Here is a 25,057-nt window from a genome sequence, read left to right on the forward strand (position 1 = left end):
CTCCAAAAGGAGATGTGGAGTTAACGGCTTAAATATATACGCATTGTATATGAATATGCATATGGGAGCTCTGAAGCTTACTGTGATATATGGCGATCCAAATACAATATTAATATGAACCTTAACTCTGAAGGACTCACTTGATGAAGATGTTAAAAAGTCCAGCCGTACTGTATATCATTCTTGCCGCTTGGGACTCCTCTCTTTGAGAACGTGACAAGGACAAAGCATCATCCATGTGACCTTCTTGGTGCAGGATAGCCTTAGAGTGGCAATGAGAAACAGAGTGCACAGGAAGGGATAAACGGAAATAAAACAGAGGAGTCAAGTGATGAGTTCCAACCTCTGATGAGGAAATAGATGTCAATCATCTGAATTGGGGGAGGACCATTTTATATTTGTAAAAAAGTACCTTGCGTTTTACAGGACCCAAACGGACCACTTTAGAATCCGCAGCACCATATGTTAGCCATAGAGCACTGCTTACGTGCTGGACAAAGCACATGGACTCTCCATATTTGATCTCAGCAGGCCCCATCCCTTCCACATCTCGCTTGTGTGCAACATCCAACTTTTCCTGTAATAGTTTTATTTTTAAAAAATCAAAAATTTATTATAAGTATATGGAATAGCAAGTCTAGCTTACCTTAAAGGGGCTGTCTGGGTTTTGTAGCTTTCATATATAGGTAGAGCAGGGATTACAAGAAAAAAATCTCTTTTTTTGGAGGAGCTAGCAAATTCTCTGATAGAACCCAAACTTGCTCGGTAGTACCCACCATATAAAGAATACAAATATATTATAATACTGGTTCTTTGGTCATCTCATGCACATGGTCCTGAGTTTTACTTCTACCTCTGACGGGGCCCCCAAATCCAAAATTGTTGGATTTATTTATCCCCCAATTTTCAAGTAAATCTGCAGTAGGTTGCTGATACCTTAGAAGCCCGGAAGCAGAAAGCAGTGGCTTTGGTGTTGCCTTTGTCAGCATCAACCAGTAATAGACCCTTTTCCTCATCTCGGGCAAGGTATCTCCCCGTGGTCACATGACGTACCCGGAATGGTTGTCCCCATCTCAAGTGGCTTCCGCTCCAACTGTAAGAAAGTTAGTGACATACAGATCTTCTAATTAGCATCATTCTACAATACCAAGCAAATGCCAGCTCTCCTGGGATAGACAACTATAAAAACTGAACTTCTGAATTGTAAATTTACTTAAATATCCAGACGTTTCTGCATTTCAGAGCTTAAATTAGCCAAGCAGTTTTATAATTACCTAATTCTCAAAGGCTCGAGTCTCCACAAGGACCGTGCATGGGAGCATACGGCCCCTCCCTCGTAATGGGCTATCCTGAAGATAGGAGAAAAAGGAGAGAGAGAAATTAACTAGATCACTGATCCACACTGCTGTGCAAATCATACAGAATGCCACTTACCTACGCTGCTCCTCTCCTTGGTCTGTAGACGAAATAGTCAAACATTCATCCATATGGCCATGAAACAAGCGTAGGACGTCTCCACCAGTTAAGAATCCTGCAGCAATATAAAAAGTGTTGATATATTAGTTCCAATTTAAATATTTTTATGTTGATTATATATAGAAAAAGAACTTCCTATGAAGGCTCTATTGTGCATTAAAGGGGTGGTCTCCTTTTTTTCCCCTACTATGTGGGCTGTGTTGGGTATTATATCTCAGACTTATCAACTAGAATGACGATAACCTGCGATACTCTTGGTACAAAATATGCCCATCTTTTACCTTATGCCATTATATTGTTTTTTTGTGTATTTGGCCCACTTAGGCACCAGCGCCCTGCTACTCCCTCCACACCCCCTATAACTATGCCCCTAGCATTACTACATACAGCTTATGGAGTGGAACTGTTTCTTGGAAATACAGATCTTCCATTTAAAGGAGAAGTCCATCGAAAATTTTTATTAAAGTATTGTATTGCCCCGCAAATGTTATACAAATCACCAATATACACTTATTATGGGAAATGCACATAAAGTGCTTTCTCCCCTGCACTTACTACTGCATCAAGGCGTCACTTCCTGGATAAAATGGGGATGTCACGACACGATGACACGACAGGATGATGGCAGGGGGACACTGAGAGACACAGGGCACTGGAGGGACACTGAGCATCCCCCTGCCATCATCCTCTCCAGCAGCCACAGCCCGCACAGCTCTGGGAGTCAGGTCGTGACATCACCATTTTATCCAGGAAGTGACATCACCATTTTATCCAGGAAGTGAAGCCTTGATGCAGTAGTAAGAGCCGGGAAAAAAGGACTGTCAGGGAGATTTTTTAAACATGATGTAAAGTGAAACTGGCTCAGTTGCCCCTAGCAACCAATCAGATTCCACCTTTCATTTTCCAAAGATTCTGTGGGGAATGAAAAGTGGAATCTGATTGGTTGCTAGGGGCAACTGAGCCATTTTAATTTACACCATGTTTGATAAATCTCCCCTTTTATGTGCATTTCACGTAATAAGTGTATATTGGTGATTTGTTTAACTTTTGAGGGGCAATACAATACTAAAAATTACTAAAAAAAAATTACAAAAAAAAATACTAAAATTTTTTGCCGGACTTCTCCTTTCAGAAAATAACATTTACAACAGAAATAATTTTATGGCCCTTCATTTTCTTGAAGGGGCAAATATTACTCTAAACTAGGAAATTTACTATAGTTGCAATTTGTTTAAGGTTTGCATCGTCTCAACCATAGGTTTTGGTTAGGCTGACGGTATTGAATTATCACACCACCACCATGTTTTGGACAATGTCTATATTTCTTTCTGTAATTATAAGATTTTTGATGTACTGAATATTGCAGCAAATCACAGTGGGTTCATAGGTTCCAAAGTCAAAAATATTACTGATATGTAGACACGTACAGCCCAACTGATGTTGCTGAGACGCTAGGCACCAAGCATGTTACTTATTTAAACCAGAATGGACATGCTGACAAAGAAGCTATATCCTTGCTCTGCAAATGTCACTACTATATTTTACTGGAATATACAGTATACCCAAACATATATACCAAGTATATAGAGATGAGCGAACCGGGTTCGGGTTCAAGACGATCCGAACCCGAACGTTTGGCATTTGATTAGTGGTGGCTGCTGAACTTGGATAAATATATCCATGTTTTCCACATAGCCTTAGGGCTTTATCCAAGTTCAGCAGCCCCCGCTATGCCGAAAGTTCGGGTTCGGATCGACGCGAGCATGCTCGAGGTTCGCTCATCTCTACAAGTATACCAAAAGGACATATGATTGCCCAAAATTAGAGATGAGCGAACCGGGTTCGGGTTCGAGTCCATCCGAACCCGAACGATCGGCATTTGATTAGTGGCGGCTGCTGAACTTGGATAAAGCTCTAAGGTTGTCTGGAAAACATGGATACAGCCAATGACTATATCCATGTTTTCCACATAGCCTTAGGGCTTTATCCAACTTCAGCAGCCACCGCTAATCAAATGCCGAAAGTTCAGGTTCGGATGGACTCGAGCATGCTCAAGGTTTGCTCATCTCTACCCAAAATGCATTGGAGGTGGTGTAATGTTTCAAAAAGATATACAATAAGAAACTGAGCAGAATCTAGAGCAGAAGAATTTTTTATCCAAATCAATGTGATGTTGCCCCAGGGTCCAGGGATGAACTCATGTGCTCCATTATTTTAATTAACAAGGACAGAACAGATAAAAAATGCAGATGGCGGCAGTTCTTGGTGCCATAATAGACCACACACACCTGGAAAACATGGTTACATACCTTCAGCTATTTCACAACCAGAGGTAATTGGATTCATGTTCCATAGAGTCTGCATGAATGAGGCATCCACCTGAAGGTCCCCACTTGCTGTGGAAAGGTGCTGTTAACATGTAAAGAAATTAGATGGTAATGAGGATGGAAAAACACATTGTATAAAGCTGGAGATCAGCTAAAGCTTTGGCTGTCCAGGCATGATGGGAATTGTAGTTTTGCAACAGCTGGAGGGCCTGCATGCCTGCTGTAGATATTAGATGGAAATTGGTTAGTATCTGTAAATTAAGGAAAACAGAATATCTTGAAACTTACCAGATATCTTTCGGAGGATACACTGACTAGGATCAAATCATCACCTATTCGCACCTTCTCTCCTTCTGAACGTTGTTTGGATGCTGGGTGGATGGTCCACCAACAAGCTTCTCCTATTCAAGAAAAGACAGGTTAATAAGCTGAAAAATTGGGTATAGTATGGAAGAACTGCACTCATGGTGGTAGTGTACAAAGGTTGGCGTTGGCCTACACACTGCTAGACGTTTCTTCAAAATGTACATATAGTACCATACCTGAGGCATCTTCTTGTAGACCAACATCGAAAGCCAGTTTATCAGTTAGAGATCGAGATGTAGTCAAACAGCAGAGATACTAAAGGAAATAGGGGGAAATTGTTATATATATTATACATATACTGTATAATTATATTTTGTAAGACATATTGATATTTCAGTTTGGTGCCATTTCTTGACTCTGAGATGAATATGTTGTTCAGTATGAACTATTGCTAAAGCCAAAAAATATAACTTACCATATCGCTGTGACAGTGTTTCAGAAGAATGGCATGACCATAAAGCAAAGTTCTGTGTCCCCCGCCTTGAGAAGACTAGACGGGGAAGAAAAATAACAAATCAACACATGAAACATTAGCTCATTTCTTAACATCACCTTGTCTTCAGGATGGTAATTCTTAGGTGGACGTATTAGCAAGCCTTGTCAACTATACTACTAATGCTGGTATAATCCATAACATGATGCATCAGAGTTGCCTGCAAAATCCAGGACATTTAGACTTTAGCTGTAGTGGTAAAAGAATATTCCCCAGTTATTACATGCAAGTTGAATTATGTTGTAGGTTTTAGAAACCTAAAGTTATTGGAATGTATGGCTATCTCAACGAGAAACAAACTCAAACAGATTTATGGAACAATGCTCAATGAAAGGTTAGAAGATGATGTGTGTCTTGGCATGCATCAAAAACATTTCTTTCTATTCTATTTGCGGATTGTCACCTTAACGTCAAGTAATCCATAAGCAAGAGTGACTCAAGATGCCCCAAAGACCCACTTCATCCCTCCCTCCCATCTTCCCTCACTCCCACAAGCTGTAAAAATTCAAAGGGTTCCATCGTTTGCATTTCCAAGATCTTCAGTAACCTGGTAAACACCTGTTAGAATGGAGGTTTGGTTTGTACCATGCGGTGAAGAAAGGAAAGAGAAGGAATCGTAAAAACAGGAGTCAATGGAAGAAAAGAAGGTCTAGTCTTTGTGAGATCAAAAGAAGAGGACAAAATAAAAAGGACTTCTGCACACAGGCTGCAAAACAAGGAGACTGGCAGAAAGAGGGGAGGGAAAGAAAACCTGCTGGAACCATATCTCTCCATGGATACATATACCGGACTGTACAGTAGGTTGAAGGGCCTGTAGGGGACACATTTTTGAAGGAGAATGCCTAATTTTTTTAGTTCCTTTCTAGTTGTGTAATGCTAGATAAAATGTATCTTAATCCATGAATTTTGGAGGTTAAAGGTCAAAAATGTTGTTCTACACTCTTTGGGCTTCAACCAAGTGTCTTATATAATGTGTTCTTCATCTGGTTTAGAGATGCAGCCAGCAAACTGAGGCAACACATTCATCTGCCCTAATATATCTAGTATGTAGTAAGGTTTATATATTCCATCCTTAAAGGAGAAGTCCAGCCAGACCCATTTTTAGCAAGTGCTGGGAAGGGGAGGATAAAAGAAATAACAAGGTTTTACTTCCCCCGCTCCAGCACTGCTGGCTGCTTCCTGCCGCTCCAGTCCCTGGCTGCCTCCTGGTCTGAGTGGGGACCCAGGTCGTGACGTCTGAGGTCGGTTCAGTCAGTCCGCTGAGGTGGGACCACCATACGGCTGCTAACTGGCTGAGCGGACCTCACACGTCACAATACGGGTTCGCTTAGACCAAGAAGTGGTTGGGGACCCAGGAACTGGAAAGGCAGGATGTGGCCACCAACACTGGAGCGGGGGAGGTAAGAGCACTTTATTTCTTTTATCCTCCCCAGCACTTGCTAAAATGGGCCTGGCCAGACTTCTCTAAAGGGGTGGTGTCACAAAAAAAAATTTGGTCTATAGTCATGCATTACGTTAAATGAAACCCATTTCAAATTTAAAAGCAGTTCTTAATATCGTGAAAGATATAGACTCACTAATCGCCTGTGTGCCTGCATTGTCTGATAACCTGTCGCCCTTCGTTGCGGCCCGCTAGCCATCCGCTATGTTGGGTTATTTATGCTCAGTTCAATCGCAGTCACCTGATTTGTCCAATTAGTGCTTGCAGTTGGTTTTCACTTCACATAAAAGCAAGGGGGATTGTGGGAAAGTGGTTTCATTGTTGCATAGCAACAGCTGGGTCACAGTTCAAAGAGGAAACCAGGAAGTGAATAACTTTACAGGAAAGAAAAATGATACAGTGATGTAGGTGACTGTACTAAAAACATCACATTTGTTGTCCTCTACAAATACAGTATGTGGTACACTAATGATTTTACCTCCATTGCTTTGTGACACTACCCCTTTAAATGAGCACTGCTACATACAAAAACTTTTGACATGTTGTAGAGACATAAGGGAAGTTTTGATCAGTCAGGGTCTGGCTGTTCACACCCAAACTGATGGCTAGATAGAGATGGGAGAAGACGTTCTCACCCCAGCTCTGTGGCCGAGACACACTCCTAATGTAAGTCTATGAGATTGTTTCATGTCAAGAACACAGAGAGTGGAAAGAGAGAAGCCTGAACACTTCAATCCACACCGATCAAAACGTTTGACATGTCTCTATGACAGGTATACATTGGACCCAAATATCTGTTCAGTTCAAAAATATAGCTCTTCGAGTTTCTAAGAAGAGACACACGATGTGGGCGGTCTATTTCTGGAGAGGCTTTTGAGACAGCTGATAAGAAATATGAGTGGAAGAGAATTTCAGGAATTTTATGGTCACAAAATCCCTCGTAAGGATTATTTCCATTGAGATTTCTGCTGTCACTCTATGGCCACTAGGAAGCAAAAGGGATACAACATATTACTCAAACCGCCATTGTAAGATGGTACAGCCAAGCACTAGGGACTTTCATGATTAAGGAAAGAGGCTCAACATTTGGCAATGTTTTCTAGGATGGAGATGGAGTGATAGGGCTTCAGCAGTTATAAGGAAAGAATGGAAAGTCACGGGAGGACACAGAGCAAGGTCACAAAACATACCCATTTGTCCAAATTGGGCGCCTAGCACAAAGACAAAAAGAGAAAGCCAAAACAAAACACAGAAGAAATTATGTCAAAGAGAGGTCTGTGAGGCAGCCATATTGAGTGTGACACAATGAAGATGTGGTCACAAGACATTTCTATCCTGCACTGACAATTTCTCTAAATTTTTCTAATGTCTAAATAGAGTTATAAAAGGTTGAAACAATTGGTTTAGAATTGGCCTAAAATCAGATTGGAATCCAAAAAGTTTATTATAGGCATTCTATTAAAAGTATAATGTTTTGCAGGGGCCTAACCTGGAGAGTTCCCGCCTACGGCGCTGGTCCATTCCCGAGCACCAGCCCAGAACGAAGCACTGGGGGCAGACCCACTGGCCCCCAGTGTGATAAACCCCCCTCCCCTCTGTGACGCGGCTTCATTAGAATCAATGTCACAGAGGAGAGATCGTTACACTGGAGGCCAACAGGCCTACCCCCAGTGCTTTGTGCTGGGCCATTGCTTGGGAATAGACCAGCGCCGTAGGCGGGAACCGGTCAGCGGTTAAAAAAAAAGACTGCGCCACTGGCATGCTCACACCAGCGTCGGTCTGTTCTGTAAAAAAAAAACTAAGCAATGTACCTGGTGATACATTCGCTTTGAACGTAGAGATTTCGCTATAGGTTGGAAATTATTAAGGGAATTAGGCAATCCTAAGGACTATCACTATGTATATACTAAGCCCAGGGATCATATGGAATATCAATATGTAAGTAGCAAACCCATGTAATATAAATAAATATATAGATATTTAGATACCAAGCCCAAACCTTACTTTTTTGGTTGTTTTTGGGCATCAATAAAATAGAACATGAAGCCATAAGAGTTTCAAAACTTGGTCATCAAATGAAAAAAAAAAATCTGGAAAAAAAAGCTACAAAAGAAGTAAAAAAAAAAAAGCCTCAGGCCCAGCTAGGAATAAGAGATTATGGATTACGAGAAAACAAAACCTTAATGGAAGGAAACACATGATGAGCTTTAACAATGGAATGACGACAAAGCAACAAATGAACAAGGACATACAAGAGACAATGGCAACAAAAATAGTGATGACAAAAACAACAGAAGACACATATAAGACAGATATAAGCCTGTAAGGTGAAATGGCAGAATAACAATGGACAATACCTCATTTCCCATCTCCACTGTATTTGCCAACATTTCTTGCAGAGCTCTGACCGACAGAGATTGCTCCAGAGTAAAGCAGCAGATTGCAAGATCTGGAGGTACATTCTGGAAAAAGACAACAGGGAAACATAAGAAACTTGTGGATTAAGAACAACAGACGCCACAACAGCTACGTGTTCCTCCTTACCTGAGCATTGGATGTTGATTCCAGGAAGCAAAGGCGATTCCCAAAGCCTTCTGCTCCCATGCACATCTTGAGGTTTTCTTTTCGGATTGTAGCGCTGCATTGCAAGACCACCACATCTTCCTGCAATAGAGATACATTATGAGGACGCTTCAAACATCTCCTCTCTGATTTAGATTTTGGATTTAGGATTCAGATACTTTTTACTGCTACTTGAGATGCTCTACATGCCCTACACTGGAGTGCTGGAGCAGCCAACATAACCCAACATACAATGGCAAACCCTTTGGATGCTGCTTAATGCACCTTTTAGATGAGATCTTTTGGACTGCATACTTTCATTTAGCATGAAGCAACATCCACAGGGCTTTTACAAACTTTAATCTAGACCTGCTATAGGGCAAATACTTCAGTAGTATGTCACAAGGTGAACCATTTGGGGTCATAAGATGTATGATCCAAAGACTCATAATTAGTGTTGAGAACGGCCGGTGTTACTTTAGATCATCTAGGCCAGTACTGCAGTACCGGCTGGATGGTCTTCATTTCTGGCGAATTCGGATGTGTGTACACCCGCATCCCATTTCATTGCTGCACACAATGAAGAGTGTGGCTGGAGCCGCATGCTCCATTGTGTGCACTGACATGTCAGTTTTTTGCGTGGCCACTAGGGATCACAGCTGGAGTGTGAATGTCTGTGTGGACGCTATTCAATGATTTGTGGCCGCAGAAACAAATGGGATTCCATTTGTTCAAATACAAAGTATGTTTAGCATAAATCAAATTGCAAATTGCAACAATGGCCTTGATTTATGCTAAATATACATTGTGTGAACGTGGTCATAGGCTGTATCCATGTTTTCCTTGTAGCCCTAAGGCGGCATCCAATTTCTGGAGCCGCGGGGAATCAAATGCCGAATACCTGGGTTTGGAGAATGTTGCCAAACCTGAACAGGTCCACTCAACACTACTCTTAATCTAACCTAGCTACTTTATCCCTATGTTCTACACAGAGCCGCAACATGAAGCTTTTGGACACCAATGCAAAAAGTATGTAACCAGCCTTAGAATGGCCCTATCAGGAACCAGTAGCTGCCACCCCTACACTTCTTCTAGCTTTCCAGGCTCAATTTTTTCTAGGGAGATTCTTGGGCTTAGTAAGGGAACTTAAGTGATACCGCTAGAGTTGAGTACGCACAAAGTTATGTAGACACAGAGGCAATATTGAGAGAATATTCTTCCTGTAACCTCCCATTTGTTAATAAATATGGTGCTGTACTTGTGTCCTACATCCTATACATGTATATCCCAAAGAAAGCAATTAGGAGATCTAAAAAAAAAAAAAGTGCCTTGTAGTAGGAATTTAGAGGAGAAGTCCCAATGCTTCTATTATGTGTCCCGTCACTGATATAGTCAGCAATTGTGTAAGTAGTGAGGTTACTATTACTGTTAGAATAAACTGCATTACAATAATCTGAGCTCTTTGGCTTTACCAATCTCTGTTATCTAAAAACAAATTAAAAAATATAATTTAGTATGGTTTAATTTGGGCCTGTAAAGACATTAGAAGCCCAGCTCAAAGCAGCCCCATTTGCGGTTCCCATGGGCATGGGCTCCATATATTTTCACACTACAATGTTGTTAATTAAAGGGAACCTGTCATCACTTTCCTTCTGCCTGAACCACCGGTCATCATGGCAGTCCCCCATGGTTTTCCCTGCCCCACTGACTTGTTTTATAGCTCTCACTCAGAATCTGTTGGCGCTATACAAATAAATATTATTATTATTATTTTGGCATAGGAGGATCATGCTAGCTGGGCAGGGGTAAGCTGCCAGGGAGCGCATTGATAACTGGTGCAAAATGATGACAGGTCCCCTTTAAGACAGGTGACAACCCAAATGTAAAGGGAAACTGACAGCACAAATATGTGTATATGCAGCCAGTTGCCTATTACATGAGCATCACATATTTTCCTTTAGTGCTGCTCTGTGATGCAGCATCTTTGTAAAAAATTATCTTTATTTCCCACTGACAATGTCTGTGCCCATCCCGCTCTCCAGATGCTGCTCTAATTTCAGGAAGCCTTCACCAGGATGATTGACAGCTGTCTGATGTTGAAATCCTCTGAAGACAAAGATGAGCTGGCTGTCAATCATTTAAAGGGATCCTGTCACCAAGAAGACAATGCCATCTTACCTATCACAATCATGTTATAGAGCAGGAAGAGCTCAGCAGATTGATATATTTGTAGGAAAAGATTTAGTATAACTTGTAATTTGTTGCTCACTCTGTGTTAAGGAGTCCAGTGGGCGGTGTCACAATGGACTGGACTCCTTAGCATGGCAACATTAGAGATTTCAATTAATAAATTACAGATTATACAGAATGTTTTCACATAAATAAATGTAACTGGAATGTAAATGTAAATGTAACAAACAATAAATAGATGAAAAGCAGCATGGCATGTGTGCTCCTTATTACAGTCATAGCAACATACATGGGCAGGACAAGGTCTCTTGTTGCTTAAGAAGTTTCAGAATTTTCCTTCTCCTGGCCCCTATGTTCAGCATGGTAGCTGTCTGGTGGACAATCATTCATATATCTCACGTTGGACTGATGGGGTCACCTACAGCAATATCACCACTTCAGACACAGTGTGCAATGGGTTGGACAAAGAAATTTAGAGGTATAGAGGGAGATTTCTCAAACATGGTGTAAAGTGAAACTGTCTCAGTTGCCCCTAGCAACCAATCAGATTCCATCTTTCATGTTCCGACGAGTCTGTGAGGACTCACTTTATGGCACTATTATTTGGTTACTGCATGGTCCCAATATCTGGAAACGTATAGTATAGCCCTATTATTTGTGTAGGGTATGTCCTTTTTTCTCTTCTTATAGATACAATGGTAGTAAAGCCTCTATACTGTATATACAGTATTTTGATCAAATAATTTAACAATCAATAGTAAGCAATATAGACTAAAAACCATAGGATTTATCAGCATGGCCAAGATATTCATTCCTTGGAATGCATCTGTCAGGGTTTTTTTTTGCCATAGAGGTGAATATTATCACACAGACCACTAAAGACAGAGATAGATAGATAGATAGATAGATAGATAGATAGATAGATAGATAGATAGATAGACACCACAGTTGACACCAGTTGATTTGAAAGAAAAAGATTTTCGCTGGACAAGCCCTTTAAGGTCGTCCAGCGAAAATCTTTTTCTTTCAAATCAACTGGTGTGAGAAAGTTATATAAATTTGTAATTTACTTCTATTAAAAAATCTCAAGTCTTCCAATACTTATCAGCTGTCGTATGTCCTGCAGGAAATGTTGTTTTATTTTCAGTCTGACACAGTGCTCTCTGCTGACATCTCTGGCTGAGACAGGAACTCTGCCTTGGTTTTCTATGAATCCTCATAGAATACTTATCCTGCTGTGGACACTTCCTGTCTCGGTCAGAGATGTCAGCAGAGAGCACTGTGTCAGACTGAATATAAAACATTTCCTGCAGGACATACAGCAGCTGATAAGTATGGGAAGACTTGAGATTTTTTTTAATAGAAGTAAATTATAAATCTATATAATTTTCTGACACCAGTTAATTTGAAAGAAAAAGATTTTCGCTGGACAACCCCTTTAAGGATAAATTATAAGGGAAGACTATGCGGTGACAAGAAGGGAGTGAGAGGGTGATAGTAATAACGTAATAGTAAGCTTTAAAAAGACAGATTAGGTGATATAATAGGTAAAAGTACAGGGTGAGCACATGACCTCTGCCAAAATTATTCTGGAGTGGGTTGACGTGGCCTCATAATTACCTAGCTCCAAGTATCGAGTATCTCTGGGATGTGCTGGAGAAATAAGCCAAATCCATAGAGGCTGCACCTTACAATTTACAGGATTAAAGGGATATTGGCATCTCGACTTGTTATTCGATGTTCGGGGGTCCAACCACCTGGGATCGCGAGAACAGATACGCAGTCATCCATTCACTCGGGGTGACCGAGCAATTCTGAGTGAATAGATGAAGCACAGGCCTCGGCGGTCACACAGGCACAGTACAGTGTCTTTTCATTATAGAACCCCTTCCTAGGATAGGTAGGGGTCCCAAAAGTTGAACCCCTAGAAATCAGTTTTTTATCCCCTATCCTATAGATAACAAACTGAGATGGGAATGCCCCTTTAACAGAAAAAAACTTTTGATATGTGTCTCTCTTTTTTTCCTGACAGGAACACCTTAAAGCATGGGTCTCCAAACTGCGACCCTCCAGCTGTTGCTAAACTACATTTACTATCATTCCTGGACAGCCAAATCCAAAGCTTTAGCTGTCCAGGCATGATGGGAGTTGTAGTTTCGCAACAGCTGGAGGGTCGCAGTTTGGAGACCCATGCTAAAGGGTTTGGCCAACCATTCATACTCATCCCCTATCTATAGAATCGTGGGTAAGTGTATGCTTACAGGGGATCCGACATTGGGTTTTGAGGTTGCTAAGACACTTCAAGACCATATAGAAGATACAGTTGTCAGGCAACCCTTTAAGGCGATGTTCACATTCTGTATGAGACCGGCCGTTCCGGTCACGGAACGGCCGGTCTCTGGCCGGGTGATCTTTCCGGCCGCGGAGCTCTGATGCGGGCACATCAGCGCGTGCCCGCATCAGAGCTTCCCATAGCCCACAGTGAAGCGAGTGAACTGACAGGTCTTTCTGCGGCCATAATTCAGTGAATTCCGGCCGCAGAAAACTGACCTGTCAGTTTTTTCCGGCACTGCACAGATCCCGACCGGAGCGTATACGATGTGTGTACGCTCCGGCCGGGATCTAATTGACAATAAGACTATGTTCCACACCGCAGAACTACGGCCGTAGTTTTACGTTGTGTGAACATAGCCTAAGATTGTAAAAATGATCGGAGTTCCTCAAAGGAAGGTGTTGTATGAAGTAATGGAAGAGATAATGGAGAGACTTATTGAAAATGGAATAAGTTATACATAGAGGGTATATAAACCTTTTATCGTGTGATAGGAGATGGGGGTATTATATGGAGTAATAGGAGGAGTTATATGGAAGGGTTACATGGGCTGATAGGAGGAGATACACAGAGGGTATATGGGGTAATAGAAGTAGGCATGGGACATATTATATGGAGTAATAGGAGATGTTAGAGGGGTGAGCTATATGCAGTATTAGGAGAAGATATATGATGATGATGCAAGCCATCAATGTCTTCAGTAGCCATGTTCCAGCATGTCACCACATCTAATACATTTCACCACCAGCCCAGGATTGTCACATTTAAAAACCGCAGTGATTACAAAGCAAAATGTAAATTCTTCTCTTCTTTTCCTCTGCGCAGAGCCATCCCTGCACCCGTCCGCCTCTCTGCTCCACTCCCCACCACAACCAACCGGGATATTTTAGGGCTGCACCTGTTCTGGGTTTTACTGTGACCTGGACTCAGCAAATACCAGGGATTCCTGCAATCCCCACACACTCATCAGCAAACGGCCATATAACGGACACTTCACGCCTGCTGCTGCTGCCGCCCTCCAATATGCTCTAGTTTGCTACACCGTTATTTCCCATATAACTGGCCCTAAATGAATAGTGTATGCTGTCCTGATACTTGTATTTACTTGTAGGGTCAGGGAGCTGAAAGCAATATGCTGACACTACGGAGGCAGCTATCAATGGCTTGACGTCATCATTTCTATATTTATAAAGGTCCCAGCCTCCTCTGTTTTTATAGGAATACTATATGGGCAGTCCACCTGTGAACAGATACTGAGAGCCCAAGGCAATGCGGTTAATGGATATGTGGAGCTACAAGAATTGCTGTTAGATCGATGGGATTTACTGTACATTTTATAGTAAGGCTACTGTTAGGCCACTTTCACACATCAGTAATTGCAGATTCTCAAATACGGACAGAATAAGGACCAATTCATTCCTATATGCCTATAGTGGATGGAGGTGTCTGTTCAATGTCGGACAGGTTGTGGATAGTTGCAGCTGCACATTTGTAGTCCTGGCCATAACTGTGGGTCCCTGATTGCATGTGTGAATGTTGTACAGATAATAAAATCATAGTTGTCGGACGCACATTGCCCAGTGTAACAATGAATATGTGGCTGATGATGATGAATTGAAAGGGCTACACCAAAGACCTTGTGAGTGAGATGAGTGAACCTGGAGCATGCTCGAGTCGATCCGAACCCGAACTTTCGGCATTTGATTAGCGGTGGCTGCTGAACTGAATAAAGCCCTAAGGCTATGTGGAAATCATGGATATAGTCATTGGCTGTATCCATTTTTTACAGACAACCTTAGAGCTTTATCCAAGTTTAGCAGCCCCAGCTAATCAAATGCCGAACGATCGGGTTCGGATCGACTCGAACCCGGTTCGCTCATCTCTAGTCCTAACCACCAGATCAGAGGTGATCGGAGCAAACAAGTCCCTGTCCATCTTCCCTTTGTGTCCTCTAAAGGTCCTCATACACTTTATACTTTCTTGTCAATACCAGCTACTTGCTGGGGGTTCAGTATGATGTGTATGGGACTCAATGGATTTAAGGGTTGAGGATCATAAAAAAATCACTACCCGACCCCTTTGTTCTCGGAGAGCTCTCTCGCTGAGGCTAAACCCTCCCCTCACTATAGAGAACACTATTACCTGAACGATCGGTTGACAGTAATTGAGGGTGTATGCCTACCTTTAAATTGCCCTTACACATGGCAGAGCCTAGTACCTGTAGTATGGCCCCTGACTGTGGAGCTATAGGGGTTTGTTTCACGTACAGTTTTTTACTTATTTTTTTTTAGGCAAATCCAGCAGTGTATCTAAGTATCATTACTTCCTTTATATTTCTGAATCCACTTCTGATTTTGGCTAAAAAAAAAAAATTAATAGAAAAACCGCCAGGCAAAGCTGTGTGAAGCCTTGCTAATATTGCTCCTTTTCTGATTCATGGGGCCTTTAGGGTAAAAACGCACTGGACAGATTTTCAGCACAGTAAGGCCTAAGACCTTATTCACATGTCCCGTAATCTACGGATCCGTATTTCCGTTCTCGAGTTAGTGCACTCGAGTTAGTGTTAGGCTACTCACATGATCAGTAGATTACAAGGGCGCAAAACCAATCCTGGGAAAAAAAAAAGGGCATGTCCTAGCGCGGACCCAGATTTTTTTGCGGATTCTCTCATAGAAATCAATGGGATCTACAGATTGTAACCTTTTTTTAGCCATCTGTATTTCCGCAAAAAAATAAGGAAGGATGAGCAATTAGTCACATGTTGAAAGGCCATGTTTCTCAAAACGTATTTACGGAAATACGGATGCACTACAGATCCCCAATCCGTGCTTTTTATCGGATTGTACAGGTGGATAGCGAGAGCAATCTACGGACATAAAAAAAAATACTGAACCTGTGTATAAGGCCTTATTTTCATGGGACGTATATAGGGACGATGTGCTACGAACCAGACTTCGGAACTCCCAACATTATTATACATACTGTATGATGCAATGTCAGTAGAGTAATGTGTAGCTTAAGGGTGCGTTCACACCTACAGGATCTGCAGCAGATTTGATGGTGCAGATTTGATAGTGTGTTCAGTTATTTAAATGAAATCTGCTGCAGAAAATCAGCTACAGATCCTGTAGGTGTGAATGCACCATTAAGCAGTTTCGGAGCTCACAGCATCATCATGATTCATGAACAATGATGCCAGGAGGTCTGAAGTCCGGTCTGAAGCACATCGTCCAAAAATACGAAGCGCAAGAATGTAGCCAAAATCTTTACAGCACCTTCAAATTAAAGCTTCCCTCAGACAGATTTTATTTTTTTGTACCGGAATTTATTTATTTTTTTTTAGTAAAGAATGTGAGGCCAAACTGCATGAACACAAATGTTTTTTCCAGTTTTTGTTTCCTTTTCTGACCTATAAAGCTATGTGGAAGGACAATCAGAAAAAAAATCTGAAAAAAATAAATGCCATAGTGGGCTAATGAAATGCCATTAATAAAAATGCTAAGCAGATTTCATTTCATATTTGCCTGTTGACTTCCAGCTAACATTTAGCTAAAAAAATTTAAAGCAGCGAATATAGCGTTTTTATTGGCGTTTAAAAAATAGCCTAAGGGTACAAACACACACACCGTATATGCAGCGTATTTACTGCTGCGATACGCAGAAGATACGCAGAAGATTAGATCTAAATAACTGAACACAGCATCAAATCTGCTGCAGATCTGCTGCGTATCTGCTGCGTATACGGTGTGTGTGTTTGTACCCTAAGACTATTTGCACACAATGTAAAAATAAGGGTAAACTACGGCCGAATTTGGATAAATACGGCCTGAAATAATGAACATAATCTTTACTTCAGGCCGTATTTATCCAAATACGGCCGTATTTTACCCTTATTTTTACTTTGTGTGAACATGGCCTAAGGCTGGGTTCACACAATGTATAAATGAGAGCAAGTAGCATCTGTGGTTGCAAAACTTATCTGCGCTTATTTATACATTGTGGGCACATAGCCTAAGGGTACAAACCCACACACCGTATACGCAGCAGATACGCAACAAATACGCAGCAGATTTGATGGTTTAGATTTGATGCTGTGTTCAGTTATTTAGATCTAATCTTCTGCGTATTTGTTGCGTATTTGATGCGTATTTGCTGCGTATTGCAGCAGTAAATACGCTGCGTATACGGTGTGTGGGTTTATACCCTAAAGGTGAATTTCTTTAAATCTCATCTATAGACAGCACAAAGTGTCCTGACAGAAAATTGACCCATACTGCGGATATAAATATTGCGGCTTCTCCATTTATGTCAATGGGGAAGGTAAAACCTGCAGCATTTCCTCAGTGAATCCACTACAAAATCAATGTCAATATGCTTCGGCTTTTTCCACAGTAAATCAGTCTGGTATTCATTAAGGGGGACATTTATGAAGTGCTGAAATTTGCTTTTTATGTCGCAGAGGGGCAGATGCGAATATATCTATTTGCATTCGCGTCTTTTGTGAATAAATTTTAGAATCTGACCACTCTATGCCAGAAGGGCAGGGAGGGGCTTAGATAGGGAGCAGAACAGAGGACGCGGCCTCTGTGTCTGCCGAATTTAACCTTTCTTCTCTGCGCTGGTGTAGGCTTCACTACGTGTGCACACTGGTGCGCACGGGATTTATGTAGATGCATTGCACCTATACATGAACTGGGAAGCATCTGCGCTGCAGGGACATTCTTAAACGCAGTGCAAAAAATTTCCCCCTCTGTATATTTCCAGTTTTATAAGGCAGATGGGGTCACACCCCTCCAAATGCTGTAGTAGGGGGTAATCTGAGAATGCAGAAGGCTATGTGCAGTGTCCCACCACGGGTGTTGCTAAAGGAGGCACCCTTTGCAAAAGCTTATACTCCAAGTGTAAGTGGTGATGTAGTTGTACTTAACTTTTGCCACTAGATGTCACTATTCTGTATCTATATATATTGCACAGCTGTAGTACTCAAGTATTATTTTTATTTGTGATTTGTGCACCAATGAGAGCTCTTTCTTCTTCTCTGACTATCCCGTTTCTCTCTTCTTCTCTTGCACCCTCTTCTCACCCACTCACAGTAGGCATTACATACCCTGTAGAAGGTAGTCACGTGGGGAGAGGATGTGTAGTCACACTTAGTCTCCGTTCCTAGTCTGGTTACTGTAGAGAGAGGACGCAAGCCAGAACGGTCCCTACAGCAGTCAAGCTGGGCCCTGGCTTATGCCAGGTCCCCTGTTTGAGGACAAGTCCAGTGTAGTCTAAGGTGTGGTAGTGAACAGATGCACAAGTTCATACACAGTCTTTTATTTGAAGAGAAGCTTCCGTTTTTTGATCATGAGAGCCGTTAAAAATGATCATGACTATTATTCATGGCCATCATTATAAAATTTTTAAATAATGGCTGTTATTTGGTCTAAAAAGACAGTGTGTGATCATAGCCTAATACCACATAACTTCTTTATCTCCCCTACATTATTTTGTAATGGAAAACTTAAAGGGGTTATCCAGCGCTACAAAAACATGGCCACTTTTGCACCACTCTTTTCTCCAGTTCAGGTGTGGTTTGCAATTAGGCTTCATTTACTTCAGTGGAACTGAGTTTCAAAACCTGCACCCAAACTGGAGACAAGAGTGATCCTGTCTTTGGAAGAAAGTGGCCATGTGTTTCGTAGCAGTGGATTACCCTTTTAGGGTGCGTTCACACCTACAGAATCATCTGCGGATCCGGTAAGTGTAAACGTACCCTTAAAGGGGTTATCCAGTGCTACAAAAACATGACCACTTTCTTTCAGAGACAATACGACTCTTGTCTCCAGTTCAGGTGCGGTTTGCAATTAAGCTCCATTCACTTCAATAAAACTGAGCAGCAAAACCCTGACCAAGCTGGAGACAAGAGAGGGGCTGTGTCTGGAAGAAAGTGACCATGTTTTTGTAGTGCTGGATAACCCCTTTAATTGCAAACCGCACCTGAACTAGAGACAAGAGTGGCGCTGTCTCTGGAAGAAAGTGGCCATGTTTTTGTAGCACTGGATAACCCCATCAAGGAAAACATTGAGCAAACTTCTAGTTATCTTAAAGGGGTTGTCCAGCGAAAATCTTTTTCTTTCAAATAAACTAGTGTCAGAAAGTTATATAGATTTTCAATTTACTTACTATTTAAAAATCTCAAGTCTTCCCATATTTATTAGCTCCTATATGTCCTGCAGGAAATGTTTTATTTTCAGTCTGACACAGTGCTCTCTGCTGACATCCCTGGCCGAGACAGGAACTGTCCAGAGAAGGAGAGGTAAGTATGGGAAGACTTGAGATTTTTTAATAGAAGAACATTACAAATTTATATAACTTTCTAATATCAGTTGATATGAAAGAAAAAGATTTTCGCTGGAGTACCCCTTTAAGGCTAGGGCTACATGGCGACTTCTGGCTGTGTGACATACAGTAAGATAAACAGTTACCACATTGAAAATTAACAATAGTGGATGCAGTCACGCAGCACTCACCATGTAGCTGTAGTCTTAGTTCTGACAAGGGTCTCCTATCTGTATATGTGGTGTGTCCCTTCATGTGATTACAAAATTGTGCTGCTCTTTTTATCTGGTTTGTAAGGATGGATGTGGACCCCCCCCCCCTTCCCCCACGGCAGTATCTCCAATATGATGCTGCGAGCGGGAAACTTATGAATATACACAGCACTGTATTGAAACAGCCATATTCATACAGTTTCGCTGCTCCCAGCATTATATTGGAGATGCTGCTGTGCAGGGACGGGGGGCATTACACTACAGGCCTTCCACGTCTGTGTCGTCCGTGAAACAGGAAACGTGGGAATAAGGCCTACATTTTTATCTTCTGCCACTGGCCAGAGCTGTTGTATCAGCCTTTTTGTTACTAACTCTATTACTAAATGGGAGTTCATGGGCACCTGTACTGGCATTACACCAACTGTTCCAAACTATTACTACTACTATATAGTAATATTGTCGGCCAGTTTTGATCATAACACCAGCTGCACACAGATAATGCCTATGAACACCATGATTATTGTCCTGGACCTTTTATTGTGTTCTGTGCAGCCATGGATCAGAACCGTCTGGTTACATGATGACATATGAGTCAGCCACACTGTGCTTACAACGCCCACCAGAACAATGGTGACCCACTTTCTGCTTGTGCAAGACCTTGACCTTTAGAATCTGGATGGACTGCTGAAGGAGGTCTTTAGAGAAGCCATATCTTTGTATTAATAAACGGGAGGTAAAACCACATCTGATCATACGATCACACTTCCCGTTAGGGTACACATAGCCCAGAGTCATTTTTTGGCGCAGGTATTCCGAAAATTTCACATGTTGCCCATGCAGCATTACCCCAAATGTTTAGAGCACCTTTGACAGAGTCCATAAGTTGACATGATGAGATCTAAACCAAATAGGCACCATTTCCATTCCATTTTGGGCTACGTGTTGGCAACCTGTCAATATGGCATGCCAATGCCCGATATACCCACTGATTTTAAAGAGCGAAGTTCAGTCAAATTGTGTACTTTCGGTCCTTTATCAGAACATTTCCTGTATATGTACAGGACTCAAACACATGGTCGGCCATCTTGTTTGTACAGGATGTATAGATGTGTAGCTGACATGTAGCCGGAGTGTTAATCGGGCCTTAGTCGATGTAACAATATCATTCTGAATATTTTTAAAATTAAGTGGTAAAATCAAATAGTATATCATACTTTACTATGTCAATCATATAAATCAATGTGAGAGAAGTGCACAAATGTAGGATGTTGTGTTGTCAGTAAGGGTTACATAAAGGGAGAAATAAATTGGACCAATTCCAAGTGCATTATGGAAGTTGAGTACAGTGAAGGTAAAACCATCAGGAGCACAAAGTTCAGGATTTATAGCCACTGAGGGAAACTGAGATGTCTATTGAAGATGCACTCATATGTCAAAGGGAATTAAATCCAATGAAATGGAAACACAGGATACTTACACCATCTCACAGCTAAGCAATCGGACCCACCATAATACCCTTCCATCTGTGTAGGGAACAGAACTGCGACATAGCAGATGATGTACAGTAATTCTTTGCTATTCTGTTTGAAAATTGTCAATGTAATTATGGGCTGGACGGGGACATCAATCAGAAATACAGGGAAACCTGTCCAAAAGGTCACCTCTTACAGAAAGCCATCCCTTCATCTAGACTAGATTTCCTCTGATTTTACAGTTTGATCATATAACATGTATACTGACCATCATCTGTGAGAAGACTGCTCCTCTAGAAGACCATTTTTATGTTATTTTGGGGTGTCGTCAAAAAAAGGTTTAAAGCGACTCTGTACCCACAATCTGTCCCTCCTAAACCACTTGTACCTTCAGATAGTTGCTTTTAATCCAAGATCTGTCCTGGGGTCCGTTCGGCAGGTGATGCAGTTATTGTCCTAAAAAACAACTTTAAAACTTGCAGCCCTGAGCCAAACGGCAATGGCCTAGAATATGTGTGCCCTAACTTTGCACCACCCCTCCATCCCTCCTCATCATTAGGAATGCCCCTAGAACATTTTCTCCTGTCTGATCATTGCACAGGTGTCTTAACGATCCAGCCCATGTGCCGTGATCACACAGCTGAGGAATAGTAGAAAATCTGCCTGGAGCATTCCTAATGATGAGGAGGGCGGGGAGGAGGGACAGAGAGGTTGTGCCAGCCAAATGCATACACAATCTAGGCCACGGCTGTTTGGCACAGGGCTGCCAGTTTAAAAGCTGTTTTTTAGGACAATAACTGCATCACCTGCCGAACGGACCCAAAGACAGATTGTGGGTACAGTCACTTTAAAGGTATACTAACATACATATTAATATTACGGAAAAGGATAGCGCCAAAAATGGATGGGTACTAAACAAATACTTTAATAAAAATAGATCTATAGAAGCTATCATTACCATGGTGTCTCTAGAAGCAATGCTGTACATTCAGAATATGGACCATACCACAATTTTACTGTACAAATCATACAGGAGCCACACTGAGCTCATGTATAGCTGCTATAGTGCAGATCCATACAACTTGGACATTGTACAGAGCTGTAATATATTGCGTTGGTGTAAATTCTTATTCTGTGATAATAGTTTGCTATTTCAGTTGTCTTTTCAGTCAGCTTAATGACAAGCCTCACACCCTGCAGCCAAGTACCACGGGAGGCTGACCGGTGCTAAATCTGCTGTATAGGAGCACTCTAATACACCGGGACAGCTGCGCTCTACAGACCTCAGCACCTCCAGCTGTTACTGGACTACATGTCTGGATGCAGCATCACATTGCGGACAGCAGTTTGATGACAACGAATGAGTAAATCAAAAAAAATAATTATTTATATATATATATATATATACACACACACACACACACACACATACACATACAAGAATGGCATGTGTTTCTAGTGACTAGTTTCCATCCATTTTCTTTAAGCTGGAATATATAGTGTAGACCTCTGGGATAAAAACTTTTTCCCTTTTGATCCATGTTTCTTTGCAAAGTGAGATGGCTACCACAGAATAATATTAAATTATTTATTCACCTAATACATCAGTCCCCTTTTTTGTCCATAATATTCATATTTTAACTACAGGGGAAAAAAACAAGAACAAAATAGATCTATTTTTTATGATCATGTGAACCAACTAGGTGTTAGGTGTACCAACTAGGAACTGGTCACAGTGACCAGGAGTGGTATGCCCTACACCTCTTCTACCTTTTTCAAAGCCAAAGCCTGGGGTTGAGTACACAGACACTAGGCTTTGAAAAAGGTAGAACAAGTGTAGGATGGAGTAACCTGAGTCCAAATTTATTAAGCAAATCTTCATTGCAATACAAAAATAGTACTTTTGGCAGTAAGGTGCACTATAACAACAATAGTCCTTCTCCAGAATACTGAGCTTCTGTGTACTTTGTTTACTTAGAAGCTTAGGTTAAAAGGTTTTGGTTGGTCTTGACTTGTGAAAGAGGCTGGGGGGCTACCAAGGAGCCTTGCCTAAGCAGCATCAGAACTCTGTGGGATGACTGGCTTGGTAGAAATCTTGATACAAGATACTCGTACTCATGGGCACCCCTGGGTTCTTCCGAACCTAAGTGATCTGCATTTGACTACCAGTGGCTGACGAAGTTGAATGCAACCCTGGGGAGTCCTAAAAAAATATGGATACAGCCTATGGTTCTACCCATGTTTTCCAGGCAGCCTTAGGGCCCTATTACACGGCGCAATAATCAGGTTGATTCGGCCAATTATTGCTTTGTGTAACAGAGATAACAAACAGCTGATGAAACGTCCAGACCTAAAATCATCGGGCGAGCATTGTTATGTGTAATAGCGATGTACGACCAACCGCTTGTGACTGTGTAAAGAAAAAATAAATAAATAAACTCCTACATACCTCCCCATGCTGCCTGACAGCCTGCTAGCTTCGGCCCACTGCCACGCCGTGCCACTGTCCCGGCGATTGGCTGAGTGGCCTGTGACTTCAGACAGTGCCAGGAGCTGTCCGAAACTAGCAGGCTGTCAGGCAGCGTGGAGCAGTATGTAGTGTATGGTAGTAAGGGTGGGTTCATACTGAGGAATTCTGGCGGATAATATCCGTGGAATTCCGCTGTCTGTCCGCTGGCTCCATAGACACCATTCTATGGGCCGGCGTATTCCGCTATCCGCTGAAAGTAGTGACATGTCACCTCTTTCGGCAGATAACAGAATACGCCAGCCCATAGAATGGTGTCTATGGAGCCGGCGGAAAGGCGCGCGGACAGACAGCGGAATTCCGCAAATATTATCCGCGAGAATTCCTCAGTATGAACCCACCCTTAGCGAGCGCTAATCTAGGAGAGAAAGTCATCGGGCCGTGTATTAGGGCCCTTAGGCCAACTTCTTTAGTTACTGGTTGTCAAATGCAGATCATTCAGGTTCTAAAGTCTTTTATGATGAATAATCTGAATTTCCATATATTCTAACAATATAAAGTCACAATAAAACAAAAAGCATTCACGGTGACAGCTTTCATTCATATCAGTAAGGAAAACACTGATGATACCAATGCGTCATTGTTCTGCTGATGTAAATAGCGAACTCCTCAAGAATGATGGGAAATCTAATAATCAAAAGATCCTAAAATCGCCTCCAACTCCTGGCAGCCACAGTGTATGAGGTTGCCATGGTAACCTTTCTGCATCTCCGCTGCTCACATGACCAGTCCTTCACTTGTTTTCCATTAATATAAAAATCTTCACCCTTATTTTTCTGGGAAGGATTGTTATTCACAGCCAATGCAGAACAGATATGTTTCGTCTATTTTTTGTAGTTCTTCAGTTGTATCTATTTTCGATAAAACGGTCATCACATCTGCCTTCCGGGGGTCCTGAACGGCAACTTTTGTAATGCAGGAATATTTGGACTAGTAGATCTATGAATGCATAAATTTGTCTTTATTTAGAAGTCTTGGAAAGCTGCATTAAAATAATATGCTTAAAAGGGAACTCATCATCACGTTCATGCTGCCTGAACCACCAGGCATCAGAGCAGTCCCTGGGAGCTTCTCACCCCACCAGCCTACCCTGTTTGAGAAAAGGAAAGATCTGTCAATCAAGGCCAGTGGGGCAAGAAGCAGCCGCCAGGGACCATCCTAATGACTAATGGTTCAGGGAAGTTTCCTTAAAAATGTCTTTCCAGAGGATGTTGTTCATGGGAATTACAGAGACAATGTAAAGGGGTCGTCCCAGGATCTTATAATATATGGTCATCCTCTCTCTACTTCTAGGATGGGGCCAACATGCCGATAGCTTTCCCCTCACCTGGAGGC

At 41.8% G+C, this 25,057-nt stretch overlaps 1 protein-coding gene across 12 annotated transcripts in view; it reads right to left on the reverse strand.

The window, feature by feature from the left end:
• Nucleotides 1-25,057, reverse strand: part of RYR1 (ryanodine receptor 1) — a 92,987-nt gene that overhangs the window by 61,116 nt on the left and 6,814 nt on the right. For 7 of the 12 annotated variants that reach the window (XM_069943321.1, XM_069943316.1, XM_069943322.1 and 4 more), the window contains exons 2-13: nt 8,648-8,767; nt 8,461-8,565; nt 7,294-7,314; nt 4,585-4,659; nt 4,346-4,424; nt 4,092-4,204; nt 3,786-3,885; nt 1,435-1,531; nt 1,275-1,349; nt 937-1,093; nt 413-577; nt 141-262 (exon numbers count right to left, since the gene is read on the reverse strand). In XM_069943321.1, the coding sequence (XP_069799422.1) occupies nt 141-262; nt 413-577; nt 937-1,093; nt 1,275-1,349; nt 1,435-1,531; nt 3,786-3,885; nt 4,092-4,204; nt 4,346-4,424; nt 4,585-4,659; nt 7,294-7,314; nt 8,461-8,565; nt 8,648-8,767 (1,229 nt within the window). Of the gene's footprint in view, nt 1-140; nt 263-412; nt 578-936; nt 1,094-1,274; nt 1,350-1,434; nt 1,532-3,785; nt 3,886-4,091; nt 4,205-4,345; nt 4,425-4,584; nt 4,660-6,239; nt 6,346-7,293; nt 7,315-8,460; nt 8,566-8,647; nt 8,768-25,057 lie in introns of those variants that run through there. The other 5 variants (XM_069943325.1, XM_069943326.1, XM_069943324.1 and 2 more) reach the window with 2 other exon arrangements.

This window comes from Dendropsophus ebraccatus, chromosome 10, assembly GCF_027789765.1.
Source record: "Dendropsophus ebraccatus isolate aDenEbr1 chromosome 10, aDenEbr1.pat, whole genome shotgun sequence".
In the NCBI taxonomy this organism is placed as follows: Eukaryota; Metazoa; Chordata; class Amphibia; order Anura; family Hylidae; genus Dendropsophus; species Dendropsophus ebraccatus.